Genomic DNA, 15,551 nt, shown 5'->3' on the forward strand with positions numbered 1-15,551 from the left:
TTTTAGAAATATGAAAGTTGCCGTGGGAGTCGAAGCAGACGTGCGCACGTGTGCCTGCCTGAGTGCTGCAGGTTTTTGGAACTATAAGCTCATAAAAGAGCACCTGTCAAACGGAAATGATATTTATTAGGCATCAAAGGTTTTTTATTGTATAAATTAGGTATCCACTTTGAGAAATGCTCATAAAATCTAAATCAGGACATTATCTACACAGCAATTCATAAAAGAGGCCTCTGGACCTGTTGTTTTCCTTTTATAACTTAAATATAAATTTATTATTCAAATGATAGGTATTGCAGAAGTCAAGATGTTCACAAGCGTTGAAAGTTTGAACACTTCATAATCAAGGTTTTAGTTTTATTTTGCTCGGTGACGACAGAGTCTGAAAAAACGTTCTGTGTGCTACTGAAGCATCTCCTACAGCATACATCTAAAACTCTGAGGTGCAATTTTGTCAGTCACAGTTTAAGAATTACAAAAGGGCTCAATAAGAGCTGTGCAGTGTCTGGTACCACTATAAGTCCCCCAATGAACGTCACTTAATCCACACTGACACATTCAGTAAGACCTTAACACTCCTCTTCCTCTCACGTCTTGCAGATTTTCCCCTCTGTCCTGTGAAATAGTAAAAGCAGCTGGGTGTCTTGTACATTGAGACCGCTTGTAATTCCAGGGTTAAAAATGTTTTTGCAGGGATGGAAGGTGTTTTTGCACAGGTGTCCTCCGGTGCTTCTGTTTAAATTTCATCGGTCGTTGCCAAAAAATAAAAGGCCACATGTGCTGTAATCCTATTGGGTGATATCCCTTTGCACTTCCAACACGTCCATTTAAGCTTCTGTTCTCCCTTTCAGTCGGACCCTAAGGACAAAACACATGTATTACACCAAGGGTATTGATATGAATGAAATCTAAAATGAACACAAATACTAAATGTGTTTTGTTTGCAGTGTGGCATTGCTGTAACAATCATTGTTAAAGGTATACTCCACCCAAAAATGGACATTTATTTTTGATTAAAGTATCCCTTTAACATAGACTGGCCTGTTGGTCGCAGCGGTCAAGTCTAGGATTTTAAAGGCTGTTTCACACAAGATACAGCGAGGGGTTAAATCAGCCTGCGGCTGTGAGCTTAAAGCGTGTGACAAAAACATGTTTTATTTAATTACCAATAAATGACAAATAAGCCTGATGTTAATTTGCTATTTGTAAGGAGTAAAAAACTAAATGAAAAGGATAAACATTTCGAATTAGTATTTTGACATTTTGAAAATGCGATTGCGTTTTTGCTGCATTTTGACCACAAAAACACGAGAGAAAACACACTGCGCATGTGCTCCCGTTCTTGTACTCGTTGTCACAACAAAGCAGGTGATGGTAAGATGAGTGCCATAAAGCAAAAAATTTGTGAGGGAAACTTATAACAATTCCAAATGATGCAGGAAAGCTGCACTCTGGAAGAATAATGATCTTGTCATTTGAACTTGCAGAGCTTGCAAAGCGTTCTTGGCTTATAACAGCAAAAAGACAGGTTTGTCTTCTCTACAGCGACACACTGATCTTGGATGTGTGTGTTCACTGCTGGCGGAGCCGCTGTGCCTTGATGAAACTATGTTTGCTAACATGTAGCTATTTGCTTTATTACCATCGCATCAATTATTAAATTCAGCATATTTCAACAAAGCTTGCTGTTTAAAACACTTCTGGTTCACGTCGGGCTTAAAATGTAACTCTACGGCCGGGACGGGTTCAAGCTTTCGTTTAAAGCAAGTGCAGACCCCTAAGCCAAACGGAGGCAAGCTGCTACAGAAACAAATTACCTTGTTTGGTAGATACATAATTTGTTCACTCTGTGGCTTGGTCCTTTGAGATGAGGCTACTTAGTAACTTCTCCACTTCTTGTGGATGCTGGGATTCCAGAGCAGTTTCAGTTGGGCTGGCCGCAGTCAATGACCCAGACTTACTATTCTCTAGAAGTGGTGACTTACTCACAAACCACCGTCGGATCGATTCCTCACCTAAGCCACTGGATTTGACAATGTCCTCCATTTTATTCTCATCTAGCTTGCCGTAGGTGTCAAGGTGCTCCTTCAGCACACTGATGTTGGCTTTCTGGAAGTCTTCCTCATCTACCATGACCTGGTAACTCTCGAGCCACTTGAGCTGACCGTTCTTCAAGACATAACGGCAGTCTCCAAACCAACGTACCACCTCTGGTCGCGGTAGGCCTGTATTAGCAATGAGCTCATTATATTGTGGACTACTAGGCCAGTGCGTGCGAGCAAATACTTGTTTCAGCAGGTGGAGCTGTTCGGGTGTTTTTTTCCCTCGGTATGAAGAGGCCTGAGAGCTGGAAGGCAGCGCTTTGGTAGCCTCGGTGGGTTCACTTTCCTCCGGCTCATCTTTTCCATTTGATTCAGTAACTTTCAGCATTTTGAGATTGATCTTGATAGGGTTAACTTTTGGCTCGGTACCAGTCTCTTCCTTCTGTTTCTCAGAGGAAGGACTATCAGCTTCATGCATCTCCTCAGTGTTTGTCTTCTCCTTTTCTTTACCATCATCGTCATAGTCCCTTTCTGCCCTCTCGGCTTCCTCTTTCTTTTTGTCTGCTGCCACCCTCCTCCGACGCTCAGCAAACCAGCCATGGATCTCACGCCGAGTCATTTTTGTTTCTGCCCTCAACTTGTCAACTTCTTCATTACATGGATCTGGGTCTTGAGCAAAACTGGCCTCTAAAGCACGCACCTGGTGAGGTTCACGCTCTTTGTACCGTATAGCAGTAAAATCTGGTGACGGGGGTCGTGGAGGACGTCTTGTGGGAGTTGGTGGGGATGTTGTCTGTGAGGGACTGATGGGTGTCTGCTGGGGGGTTTTAGGCCTCTCGGGGGGGGTGCTGTTTTCTGACAGGTCAACAGTAACAAGCGCATCAAACTGGGAACCGCTAGCACTTGCTGCTGCAGTCTGACCGCCTGCACTCATCCTCGAGCCCTTCAGATTACGGAAGTGGTACCGTCTATCACTGAACCATTTCCGTACCTCACGCACAGACAGACCGGTTAGGCCGATGAGTCGATCCACCTCTGCCTGATTGGGAAACTGGCTAACAAGGAAGCTTTCCTTTAAGGCTGCCAGCTGTTCCTGTGACTTCTTTGTTTTGTTAAAGCTGGGGTCCAGAAGGCTTGCTGTTGAGAACATACGAGAGTTCATAGAGACATGACATGGGGAGTCCGATTTACTTGGTATTGTGCAATCCGTGGTAGTTGTGGTGGTGGCTGGAAGGAGTTGACTAGCAGCTGCTTTGACATTGTTCTTGCAGTTACTACTGCTTTTATTGTTGTCACCCGTACTTTTTACATTATTGCCGTTGCTTTGAACGCAAGTGTCTTTAGCACCAGGCGTATAGGCCCTAACGTCACTGTCGCTGTTTGACTTAGCAGTGCCACTACGGTCCATGCCAATTATGCTAGCCTGGCTGCTTAAGCTGCTCGTACTACTAATACTGCTAGAACTGCTTCCAGTACTAACACTACTGCTGCAATTTCCACTACTACTGCTACCAACAGTGCCTAAGACCATGCCTATTCCTTTATCAGCCACCAGGGCCGCAGCAGGCCTGGCCTGCATCATGGGCTTCGCGGCAGCCTGAGGCTTAGGTGTTACAGCGAGCGTAACAGGGGCACTGCTGACCTGAATACCATTAGATATCATAGGCTGGGTGACAATCACCCCTCCTTGCCCAACCAGGCTACCCTGTAAAATGTGAGGGATGCCAGTTGTGCCCAGAACTGTGATAGTTGGCTGAGAGGTGGTCTGGTGGGACAGACGCTGCTGCTGGCTGGAGGAAGGTGCCGTTTGAATTATTGTGTTAAACATCTTCCTGCGGGCATCCTCGATCTCCTCTGGAGACCAGCTAATTCCTTGCTTCAGTCTCTGTGCTGTAAACCAAATCTTGATCTGCTCCTCTGGGTACTTGGTCACTACTGTAAGGTAGCACAGCTCAGCCTTGGTCGGATAAGGGAACTTACTAAAGGATGTCTTCAGGAAACTGCTATTGTCCATGGATGCGTTGTAGGTAGGAATGCTGCTAAGAGGGATCATTACTTTCGGAAGATTCTTGGTGCTTGACGATGAGGAGACAGCGATGGGTGCAGACTGTGGGTGGACACTTCTGTTTTGCACGACAGATACAACTTGCGTAACAGCTGTCTTAAGCAGCGGCAACGCCCCAGAGGCGTTAACAATCTGAATGGCTGACGACAGGGCAACCTTGTTGGCTGCTCCATTGTGTACAATAGTGGGCACGTGGGTAACTGTTACAGCGGGAGTTTTTTCGTGCGGTCTAGTAACCGAGGAGGAAGGGTCGTTGCTTGCTGGATGAGAAACGACGATTCTTTTGGGTTCTGATTTACCCTTAAGCATTTTCATGATTGGTGTCTTGCTGATGGAAATCTCTGTTTCTTTAAAGCTAGTGCTTTCACAAACTCCCATGACGAGGCTCTGTTCTACTGCGATCTTGTTGTCCTTCCTTTTAAGCTGAAGCGTGGTGTTTATTGTGCTGGGATGTACACGGGCATTGTGCAGTGCTAAGCCTTCGAATTTTGCAGCCCTTACCCCACAATCCACGCAAAGAAAACAAGGGTCAACACGGAAATCTGGGTGTCCACTGTAAACATGGTCGAGGAAAAGGTTTAGGTCCTGTGTCTCGAAGTTACAAGGCCTACAGGTGTAAGTGCCACTGTCTTTATGGATATCGCCTGCTTCCTGGCCAGACGAGTTCCCCAAACTGGAACTGCCTATTTTACATGCTTCCTCCCTGAAGGAGAACCCAATGTCCTTGGACAAAGGAGATTGTCTTTCCTGTTCAAGGTCATCCTGAAGATGCATGGTTTTAACAGGAATCATGCATGGAATGGTGGACTTTCTCTTGCTAGCCATTGCTCCTTATAGCCAGTGTCCAGTAAGACGGCCAATTAACTACTTCTGTTATCCACTCCTGTAGACATCCACTAAGAACCGGGTGATGGACATGGTCATCAGTCCATCCTCTATGTTGATTTTATCAACCTGTTAAAATAAAAAAACAAGCTTAACAATGAACTACAGATTTCTAAATGAATTAATGCTTTAAAACTGTCATGAATTAAGAATTACATTTTAACCTGAGCCTTTATTATACAAAAGCTCATTGTATTCAAACAAACATCCTGTAAGTGTAAGAACTGATGTCGTCCTGAAATTATTATTGTTATTATAATTGACACCAGGCCCCGTGAACGCCAGGTCCTGGAATTTCACTGAGATGAAAAAGCAAAGCTGTGAATTTAATCCAACCTGAATCTTATGCGAGTAAAAATATATGTATGATGCGTCTCTATTGCTTTGTTAGAGATCGCTATATATGTCCTGATTATGTGTAACCTACGTGTCTAACCAGGTTCACAGAAGGCTCCAGCTAAGCACGTTGCATGTAAAAAAAGACATGCACAGGAATGTACATCACAGGGCACACGTCTTTTGGAACTGTTATCCAATTATAGCAGTCTTCAATGCGTCCTGTTAAAAAAACGAGTGTTTCTTATGCCTGCCTCAAAACCAGGGTAGAAAATAGCATATTACTTGTTGGTTTTTATGTTTTTGAATGCAAAAACTCAGTGAACCTTTAATGTGCCTCTGTCCTCAGATACGGACGTTTTACACCCTATGGCCTATTTACTGAATAAGGTTCAAACTTGTGAAGTAAAGAAAATTACAGAATCATTTAAATCTGGTTGATCTAATCGAGCTGAATGTCTAATAGGGGTTATTGAATGTTTCAAATGCTGTAGTGCTGCTATGCATTTGACACGATAAAAAAGCCACTCAACGGCTTTCGTGCCTCTATAGGCTCACTTACAGCTGCTAAGACCTACTAGAAATATAGGTCACCTCACTCAAATACACTAATCCTAGACTGAAGCAACTAAACACATCCAGAAATTGACCAGCACAGTTTTCAGCTTATACGGCTATTGAGGGCCACGACGGGAGGTCTACAGCGATGACAATGAAAACAGTATGTCGCATAAGAGTGACAAAGCATAAAGGTAATTCATGCAATATGCAATAAATGCAAAATATCTCAACGCAATTGTCCGGTGTTCTTTTCTGTGATAATAGACAAAATGACTCTTGTTAAAGACGGGGTATCATGCTATGTCATGCATTCTGACTTCTTTACACTGTTGAACAGTGTAAAGGCTTCTCTTGCTTAACATGGTCAACTTGAAAAAACGAGTTGGACATATGACATAGTATTTCTGTACTTGATACATTCCACCAGCACTTCAGTTTTTTTTTAAGTCTGTTGCGTAACAGTGATCCTATTCCTTTTATTGGGCAATTCTCCCAGAAAAGCTCACCCACGCCAACCGACGAGCATAGGAACTAATCAAGATTTTTTGCGCTGTGGGCTTGAAGCTTCAGCGCCATACTCTTGTGATAGTGAAAGAAGTTTAGGTGTGTTTGTTTGTTCACAGCATTTTAGTGATGGATTTTATATAAACGGTGGACATAACGCTGGATTTTGAGATGGTTTAAAACTGATAGATGGAGCGAAACTGATAGATGGAGCAGTCCCAGCGCTACAAGATGTTGGACATGAATTGCATGCGGTAAGTCAAACTAAGGCATATGTCTGTAATGTAAACAACACGAAATGATTAATGTGATGATGTGTTGTGTGCTTGTGCTGTAGTTCTGTACCATTGCCTGCCTTCAGCAGTTCGTCTTGTTTCAGGAAATAATCGTACAGGTGTATCTCTCTTTTATAAATTTGACCAAACTAAATATTATTTTAAGATAGGACGTTTGCTATACTACTGTATAGGTCCTAAAGATTCATATGATATTGGCAGAAACTGCGTGTGTTACCCCGTCTTTAAGATTTTTTATTTTCAAAATATACAATTTAATATTATTGTAGCCACTTGCAAAACTAAACCTCATTTGTGGGGTTTTTCAGTACACAAATATGTTTATATACGGTCACAATTTCTTTCCTAAAATATTGAGACGCGAACACACACAGCCTGCATGTCCACAGTTTCATTTAAAATATCAGTGGACATGAATGCCGCTGTGGGAACGCAGTCAAGTTAGATTTTTGCACTGCTGAATGATTTAAAGTAACAGTAACCTGATGGAAATGTTACTTTAGCCAGTTTATGAGCTGCGTGTGCCATAGTGTTTCAAGTCAACTAAAATCAGACTGTCTACTACCCGTTACTCAACGCTGCTGGGTCAACACAAAGAGTTTATGAAGCAGGCAGGACCTGGCATCCATCACGTGGTTTAGTCCCCGAGGATGGAGAACCGATGAGATGGGCGGGTGGGGGGTTTTGAGGTGTGAGTGTGTGGGGAAGTCAGGGTGGGGGCGCTAACTATTGCAGGAAGCAGTGAGGTGTTACAGCCAGGGAATGTTTTGCCTTGATACTAAACACCCACCCCCCCATCCCACACAGCCTTTTTCCCCACCCTCACCAACAATCAGACAACCGTAACCCCCATCTCCTCCTCACTGCGAAGACTCTGGAATGTTCCAACACGGGCAGTTTAGCAAGTGGTCAATCTCAGAGCCGAGCTTCAGTTTGCCTTCAGCGGTCCTGCGTTGACTCAAGTACTACAAAATCCACATTGATTAATATAGGAAAATGTAACCAAATACAGGGATGTAAACTTGGCAACAGACATCTTGATCAGCTACTTTTCTAAAACCCCTAAAAAAGTTATTTGCATGCACAAAACCCCTTCAACAGCCACACTGTGATGTATGCATATTTGTTGTTCTCTTTTTGTTGGGGTCTTCTGAGCAAACGATCATTAAGTGCCTGAAGGCGAATATAAATGAGTATTAAAGGTGTTTTAAGAGTGTCTACGAGTCTACTATCTCTGTCTCTCTGGAGGACGTCACATCACGTGTCCAGTGCCTGAACTAACCAGTTCTTCCAAACCATGTGCTCACAGAAAAACAGTTTTCACTCAAGAATGACTGGCTGTTCTCTATCGTTGTGTTTACACTGCTTTGGCGAAAACACATGTAGCCCACCATCAGTGTGGCTGCTCGCCTTCACCTCCCCCACTCTCACTCTCTCTCTCAACAAGTTCAGCCTAGCCTGCAGGGAGACGGGGTCGTCAGCAGCAGTGGTGTGTTACTATCCCCATGGCAACACCCCCCCTACACACACAGTGGTCAGCTAACAGACAGTGTTGGGTTCCTAGCTCTCGCTGGCTTGTTTTTTCCGGTCGCTGCTGAGAGAGAAGGCCCTGATCTCATTTCTTGGTGTCTGATAGCGTCGTACTTCTTGTTTCCAGATTTAAGAATGTTGGCTTTTTTGCAAACTAACATATCTTACTCTAGATCAGTGAAACGCAACTTTCAAGAGACTTAGTCCGATTTGCGTTTATTTCGATTTGCTATGTATTGTTTCAAAAACAAGATCCCATTGGTCAAAGAAAATAAGAGTGGCGTGGACTTGTGTGTGTACATACATAAAGCTTTTTGATAGGCTCCGATTGCTCATTCAGTTTTCATTAAAAACAACAACCCCAACCGTAAAACATCATTGTCAAAAGTTGAAAAGTGCCAAACAACATTGACTTGACCAGCAGTTAAGGTGTTAAAGCTCAGTTAAAGATGGAAGCGCAAGGGGGAGAAAAATGGCGGCACACGGCACGCTCTGCTGTCCAACTTAAAATGGCTGACATCACAGTGAGTTAACCGGCAGCGAGGCAGTGCGATGCCAGCTCCTGCGGACTAGAACTGCTAGAAGACGCGGAGCACGGACCTGCTGCCCCTCTCCTGGTTTCACAATGCCGCACGCTCGTCCTGAGCCAAAGGAACATTTCCAGGGTTCGTTTGGGCAATAGTTTAGCACCTGGATGCTGGGAGAAAGACAAGGCAAGTAACAAAAGAAAGGCATACCAATGGACCATTTCTCTCGGTTTCTTATCTATGGCCCATTGTTATGGTATTGTTTTGTTACGACTTGATAGGGGCTTCACACGTGATGATGTATGATTTGATTTCCTCCTTTCCTACATGAAAACATTCTGAGACTCAACTGCACTCACATGACTGGTGCGTTTCATTTCTCAATGCAGAAAGTGCAGGTTTCACTAAACAGGACCCTTTGCTGATGTGGAAAGCCCTATGGTGGTCTTTCAGAATCGAACATGATGTGGACCTCACATAGGATGGGGAAGTCACTTACATTTATTTCTTTGTCTATCTCTTTCACACCGTACTACACAACTACAACCCGATTTAACTGTTAAAGCGCATTCATATCGTCCTGAACTGATGTCCAATATAGGCTGTTCACTGGATGATCAATGCCAGGACTGTCGTCTAGAAAGCAGTGTGACCTATGACTGACGTATGTAGTGTTGGGTTGTGCACGTAACTTCATCCGTTGACCGAGCTCATTCGCTTCTGGACGTCACAGGGGGGAAGAAATCACATTTTTTGGTTATTCGGACATCCAGGCCAAGCATCTCAAAATGATCAGGCCACATCAATATATTGCTCTATGATTATTTACATGCCTATTTATTTCCACTTTCTGCCTGATCCTATGAATCTCGTTTTCACAACAGTGTTTAAAATGACTGACAGTGTGGACATGTGACACGCTACAAAACGAAGTGATTAAACCTGTAGGCTCATGTAAATTCAACTACAACGAAACCAGACATTAAAATCTAGAGAAAACCGCACAAGTGACTTGTTGTACGAGTCGGATAGCACGTGTGACGTCTTATCGATCAACTTTGATACAACTGTAGCACATCATTGAACAACATCGCACACACACGCACACACTGACAGAGCGGCAGTCAATCGTATCAGTTTAGTGATAACGACACATCGTAACGTTGATGTGGAACAATAAGTCAAACACAAACTCACCCGTCCACGCGCGCGCACAATGATTCACAGTAATGTCAGTGTATGCTGATGAATGTAACACAAAGGCCTCGCGCTCTTGTTTACGTCCACTCGAGCTCAGTGTGTATAACTGTATGCGTGTGTGTTCAGCGCGGACGGGCAAAGAAACTCACGCACTACGTCACCATCAGCAGTGTCATGTGACCGCACGCGTCACTGGCGTGAGTTCGTCGTAAAGAAAAGAAGGGTTTTGACTAGAAGGGACACAGCTACCTTCACTGGGCATGCGCACTTCAATACCGCTCATATTTGTCACGCCGAAAACAGCAGAATCTTTTTATTATTATTGTAAGGTTATATTTAGGGTGGTGTAGGTGTAGCGTTAGCTAATGTAATTTATTGTAATTATATGGCGAGACTTTACACCACTTCCGGCCGTAGCTGTATCCCTTTTAGCAACAATCAAAAATGACCAACACTGATGACTATTTACATTAAAATACACAATGAAACAGTCAATTAAGTGCAATTTCTGTCACAAAAAAATGACAAAGAGATTAAGTTCAAAGTCGTTTCATAATTAGGTTATATATATATATATATATATATATATATATGTGTGTGTGTGTGTGTGTGTGTGTGTGTGTGTGTGTGTGTGTGTGTGTGTTTAGTTTAAATTAGATAAAATACTGCGTTTTTTTGTGTTAGTTAACTGTATTTTTTGAGTTATTATGGCTTAAATCAAAACAAAACGACTGCAGTCTGATAGATATTAATTGTGATGCACAATAAAAAAAAAACACTGTATATTGATTTATTTTTCAATTTTTTCAATTTTCTCATTTTGGAAGCAATCTCTTCATATACACAAGTTCTGTATTGAGTGTGTTATACTTTTAAAAAGTGGTGATGACAAAACCGACAAAAGCGTCGCACCCATCACACTCAAGACGCCTGTGCCGATTTCACAGATTTATGTGGATTTATTGTGTAAAGAAAAAATACGTCCCTGACAGTCTTTTCCTAAAATGGAAATATCTGATTATTAATCTTAATCAAACGTACTAGGAGGAATTACGCGAATATGCTAATGAGCTGATTGTTATACTTTGTACAAAATACGAATTTGGATAGAAGCCTATTGATGACCGTCTCGTGTTACCATTACCATCACTCACCTGTAGATGGCACAGCTCGATTAGACGTGAGAGCCATTCTGCGTTCTCATTGGCTGAGCGTGAAAGACGTCGCATTTGCTCATTGGAGGCGCTGGCAAGGTCATGACTCCTGTGCGCATGCGCAGCGTCATTTTCAACGTGTGGAGAATCTGATCGACTGCAGATCTCACAAAACACATTGAGGCTTGATTGAAGAAAGCGCGAGTTTGATCGACTTCATACAGACAGCAGACATGACGAGCAACCCGAGGCGGAAAGAAGAGCTGCACGTGTCTAACGGAGGAGTGAAGCCGTCCGCGTGGAGTAAAGCCATCAGCTGTAAAGCGGTGTGGGGCGAGAAGGTATGTTACTCGCACCCGCAGCTCTTTACACTTCATTACTCTACACTACTGTCTACTGTCTGCTTTTCTGTGGCACATCACACACAAACATGTCGAGGCTTTGCTATATGATGCTCCATCTAATCTAAAGTGTTTACGTTGTTTTTATAAGATGAAGTTTTGTGTGGTGTGCTTTGGTGACCGATCTCTTCATTGGAATGCATTTTTCCTCACATCTCCACAGGATGAGTTTTTAGATGTCGTCTACTGGTTTCGCCAAATTATCGCCATCATACTGGGGGTTATATGGGGCGTCGTGCCGCTGAAAGGCTTTCTGGGTTTAGCCATGTGAGTACTTCAGTGCTGTCTCACTTTTACGAGTCTTCTTGAGCGATGTTTGATCGTCTTTCTATGTTTCCTTCAGATTCTGTGTCATCAACGCTGGAGTTCTGTATGTGTACTTCAGCAGTTTCCAGCAGGTAGATGAGGAGGAGTACGGAGGAACATGGGAGCTCACCAAAGAAGGCTTTATGACATCCTTCGCTTTGTTCCTGGTAAAATCTATTAACAAACAAGCGCTTTAACCATGGCATAGCCACAGTGAAGTGTAAATCTCACGATTTGGGAAGAGAAATGTGGTACAGGAATGAATATCTGTTTTGCAATTAAAATCTGTTCAACTGAAGTCTGTTACGACAGATACAGTGTAGTATTAAAAATGGACTGTGGTGCTTAAATTCTTGTCAAGAAATAAAAACCCAAAATTTAGCAGATTAAAAAATGGATATATAGAAAACATGCACTGTGTGGACGAAAGAATCGTGACGCCCCCTTCTGTTACAGCATACTGTAAGAAAAAACTTTTATTTCAAATACACAATTATATCCGTATTGAGGGACAGGCACTACAATGGTTCAGATCTTACTTATCAGACAGACATCAATTTGTCCATTTAAATGGGGAATCATCCAATCTAACGCAAGTAAATTATGGATTACCTCAGGGATCGGTTCTGGGACCCGTGCTGTTCTCCATATACATGCTGCCCCTCGGAAACATTATTAAAAAACATGGAATTAGCTTCCATTGCTATGCAGATGATACTGAGCTATATATCATCAATAAACAAACTACAGTTAGTTCAGAATGCAGCTGCCAGAGTCCTAACCAGGTCCAGAAAATACGATCACATAACCCCAATTTTATCAACCCTTCACTGGCTACCCATTAAGTATCGTATTGACTTTAAAGTTCTTTTAATCACTTATAAAGCCCTAAAGGGTTTAGCCCCTACCTACCTAACAGAGCTTCTATCACACTACAACCCATCACGCTCTCTAAGATCTCAAAACGCGGGACTTTTGATAATACCTAGAATAACTAAATCCTCCAAAGGGGGTCGAGCTTTCTCATACGTAGCACCTAAACTCTGGAATAGCCTTCCTGATATTATTCGAGGATCAGACACACTCGCCCAATTTAAATCTAGATTAAAAACGCATCTTTTCAGCCAAGCATTCAATTAATGCAAATATGCTAAATAAATCAGATTTACATAGATATTATTTACTAGAATAATTGGATTTTTATAAAACACCATGTAGCGTGTTTTACCCTTTCTTGGGTTTTTCGTTTTTCCCCTGTAAAGCTGCTTTGGAACAATGCAAATTGTGAAAAGCGCTATATAAATAAAATTGAATTGAATTGAACTGAGCTATATATCTCATCAAGACCAGATGATTCCTCCCAGCTATCCAAATTGGCAGAGTGCATTGAAGATATAAAACATTGGATGACCTGTAATTTCCTTCTTTTAAATTCTAATAAAACAGAAATATTCTTTATCAGAGTAAAGACACGCAAACCGAATATTTCTGATTATAAACTTCTAGTTGAAGGATGTACTGTTACTCCAACAAATACATTTAAATATCTAGGCGTTATATTAGCCTTTTTCCACCTAAGAAATGTTGTGTGTTGCTGACGCGGAGAAGCTTATTCATGCATTTAGGACCTCAAGACTTAACTACTGTAATGCGCTAGTTAGTGGTTGTGCTGCATCATCAATAAACAAACTACAGTTAGTTCAGAATGCAGCTGCCAGAATTCTAACCAGGACCAGAAAATACGATCACATAACAATGTTATTAGTATCGTATTGTCTTTAAAGTTCTTTCAATCACTGGGGCAGTCGTGGCCTGATGGTTAGAGAGTTGGACTCGTGACCAGAAAGCTGGCAGTTCGATCCTCAGGGCCGGCAGGAAACGACTGAGGTGCCCTTGAGCAAGGGTTGTAGTGCCCGAGAGCACTACAACCCATCACGCTCTCTAAGATCTCAAAACTCAGGACTTTTGATAATACCTAGAATAACTAAATCCACCAAAGGGGGTCGAGCTTTCTCATACGTAGCACCTAAACTCTGGAATAGCCTTCCTGATATTATTCGAGGATCAGACACACTCGCCCAATTTAAATCTAGTTTAAAGACACATCTTTTCAGCCAAGCATTCACTGCAAAATATGCTAAATAAACCACCGGGAGACTGCTGACATTAGATATTATTTAGGTCTTTTTTATAACAAGTTAAACTATTCATGTTCTGTGTTTTACCTTTTTTGTGTTTTTCGTTTTTTTCCTCTGTAAAGCTGCTTTGGAACAATGCAAATTGTGAAAAGCGCTATATAAATAAAATTGAAATTGAATGGATGTACAACAGCTGTTTCTAAGATGTTTTCCAGATCTTTAGCAGACGTACCTGTGCTATCTTTAACACATTTCCAGTGATGTAAACAGTGCTGATTTGTTTTTGTTGTCAGGTGGTTTGGATAATATTCTACACGGCTCTACACTACGAGTGAGGATGTGCCGTAGACCTGGCGAGAGACATTTGATGTAATGTTATACGGAAGGGCTGGAGCGTCAAGGCACTGTTATGTTACCAGCAGCATAGATGAGCCTGGAAGAGCGGCTGCATAGTGGCTACATGTGAATAACCTTCCTCGACCCAGGGCTCATTGAATTTTAATCTTGTCCACTGCACTGCCATGGCTGATGGATTAAAACTGTTATTTCTGTTAACTTAATTTTATGTTTCACGATTAGCTTCCAACACAAATTGTCTTACTCTGTTTTGACTAGTAAATCAAATAGTAGTGTGTAAATTCTGTACAATTTTATTCTATTCATCCGCGATGTATTAAAGTATTGTATGCCTTTCTTATGTCGTCGATGTAACATACTTTTCAGTATTTAATAGCGTATTCACGGAAATGTGAATGTTCTGCTTGTTATGATCCATAAGACACAACTGAGGCTGTAGAGAGACTATTTTCTGGCTGGAATGTTTTAAAGTATAAAATAAAATGTGGGTATTGTTTGCCACAAACCTGTTTTGAACTCTTGTTAAACGTTTACGTTAAGGTTGTAGTAGTTACATTTAATTAATGCTTTCTGTTATGTGCTTATATCGACAGATTCAAAGTGATAAAAATATTGTCAATTCAAACCTGTATGACTTCCGCAGAATATTTCATGTTATCTGGACCCCATTCACTTGCATTGGTTTTGTGTCCATTCAATAGAAGTGAATGGGTGCCAGTGCTGGACGGATACCCTTTTATTTATATCTTATGTTGTGCTCTGCGGATGAAAGAAAGTCATGAAGGTTTGAAATGACAGGAGGGATAGTAAATAATGACATAATTTTCATTTTTGGCCCCACAAATGTTTTAATGTACGATAAAACACTCAAATTTAGATTATTTGCTTTTTTTGCTCACGCTTTACCCAGGTTATATTAAAAATAAAAAACATATTTCAAATATTACGACAAAACAAAGGTGGTGACATTGGGTTGTTGTGAGTTCTTGCTGAAACTTCAAGCTGGCGATTGTCATAGATTGTTAAAACCCAAAACCTTACCAGTTCCACTACACTTGCATCTCCATATTTTGTGATTTTCTTGCCGTATATCATTAATAGCAGTCATCCTTTATGTTTGTCGCAAATATCTCAAGTGCTTGTCAACTTTGCAGTATTTCATCATTTAATAAGTACAGTGTTTTGCTCCATTCACTGAAAAATTGTGAATTTCTATTTCTAATAGTGAAGGACTATTGCATTGGGGACC

At 41.8% G+C, this 15,551-nt stretch overlaps 2 protein-coding genes across 2 annotated transcripts; one reads left to right on the forward strand and one right to left on the reverse strand.

Annotated features, from left to right (window-relative positions):
• Nucleotides 1–107: 107 nt before the first annotated feature.
• On the reverse strand, nt 108–10,145 carry zhx3b (zinc fingers and homeoboxes 3b). The gene is made up of 3 exons (XM_079477820.1): nt 9,944–10,145; nt 1,818–5,061; nt 108–858 (listed from the first exon to the last, which is right to left on the reverse strand). Exon 2 carries the CDS (start codon nt 4,930–4,932, stop codon nt 1,843–1,845), a length of 3,090 nt encoding a protein of 1,029 aa, XP_079333946.1. The 5' UTR covers nt 4,933–5,061; nt 9,944–10,145; the 3' UTR covers nt 108–858; nt 1,818–1,842.
• A 1,006-nt stretch (nt 10,146–11,151) lies between these two features.
• On the forward strand, nt 11,152–15,533 carry rab5if (RAB5 interacting factor). The gene is made up of 4 exons (XM_079478712.1): nt 11,152–11,441; nt 11,665–11,768; nt 11,845–11,974; nt 14,239–15,533. The coding sequence occupies exons 1-4, from the start codon at nt 11,334–11,336 to the stop codon at nt 14,278–14,280; spliced, it is 384 nt and encodes a 127-aa protein (XP_079334838.1). The 5' UTR covers nt 11,152–11,333; the 3' UTR covers nt 14,281–15,533.
• Nucleotides 15,534–15,551: the final 18 nt, after the last annotated feature.

The sequence above is a fragment of the Barbatula barbatula genome (assembly GCF_947034865.1).
Source record: "Barbatula barbatula genome assembly, chromosome: 17".
Lineage (NCBI taxonomy): Eukaryota > Metazoa > Chordata > Actinopteri > Cypriniformes > Nemacheilidae > Barbatula > Barbatula barbatula.

Bases quoted from the DNA above. Each gene is read 5' to 3' on its own strand.
- zhx3b (XM_079477820.1), bottom strand. From the start codon at position 4,932: ATGGCTAGCAAGAGAAAGTCCACCATTCCATGCATGATTCCTGTTAAA.
- rab5if (XM_079478712.1), top strand. From the start codon at position 11,334: ATGACGAGCAACCCGAGGCGGAAAGAAGAGCTGCACGTGTCTAACGGA. The intron at 11,442-11,664 runs GTATGTTACTCG...ACATCTCCACAG, and splicing joins AAGCGGTGTGGGGCGAGAAG to GATGAGTTTTTAGATGTCGT. The intron at 11,975-14,238 runs GTAAAATCTATT...TTTTGTTGTCAG, and splicing joins CATCCTTCGCTTTGTTCCTG to GTGGTTTGGATAATATTCTA.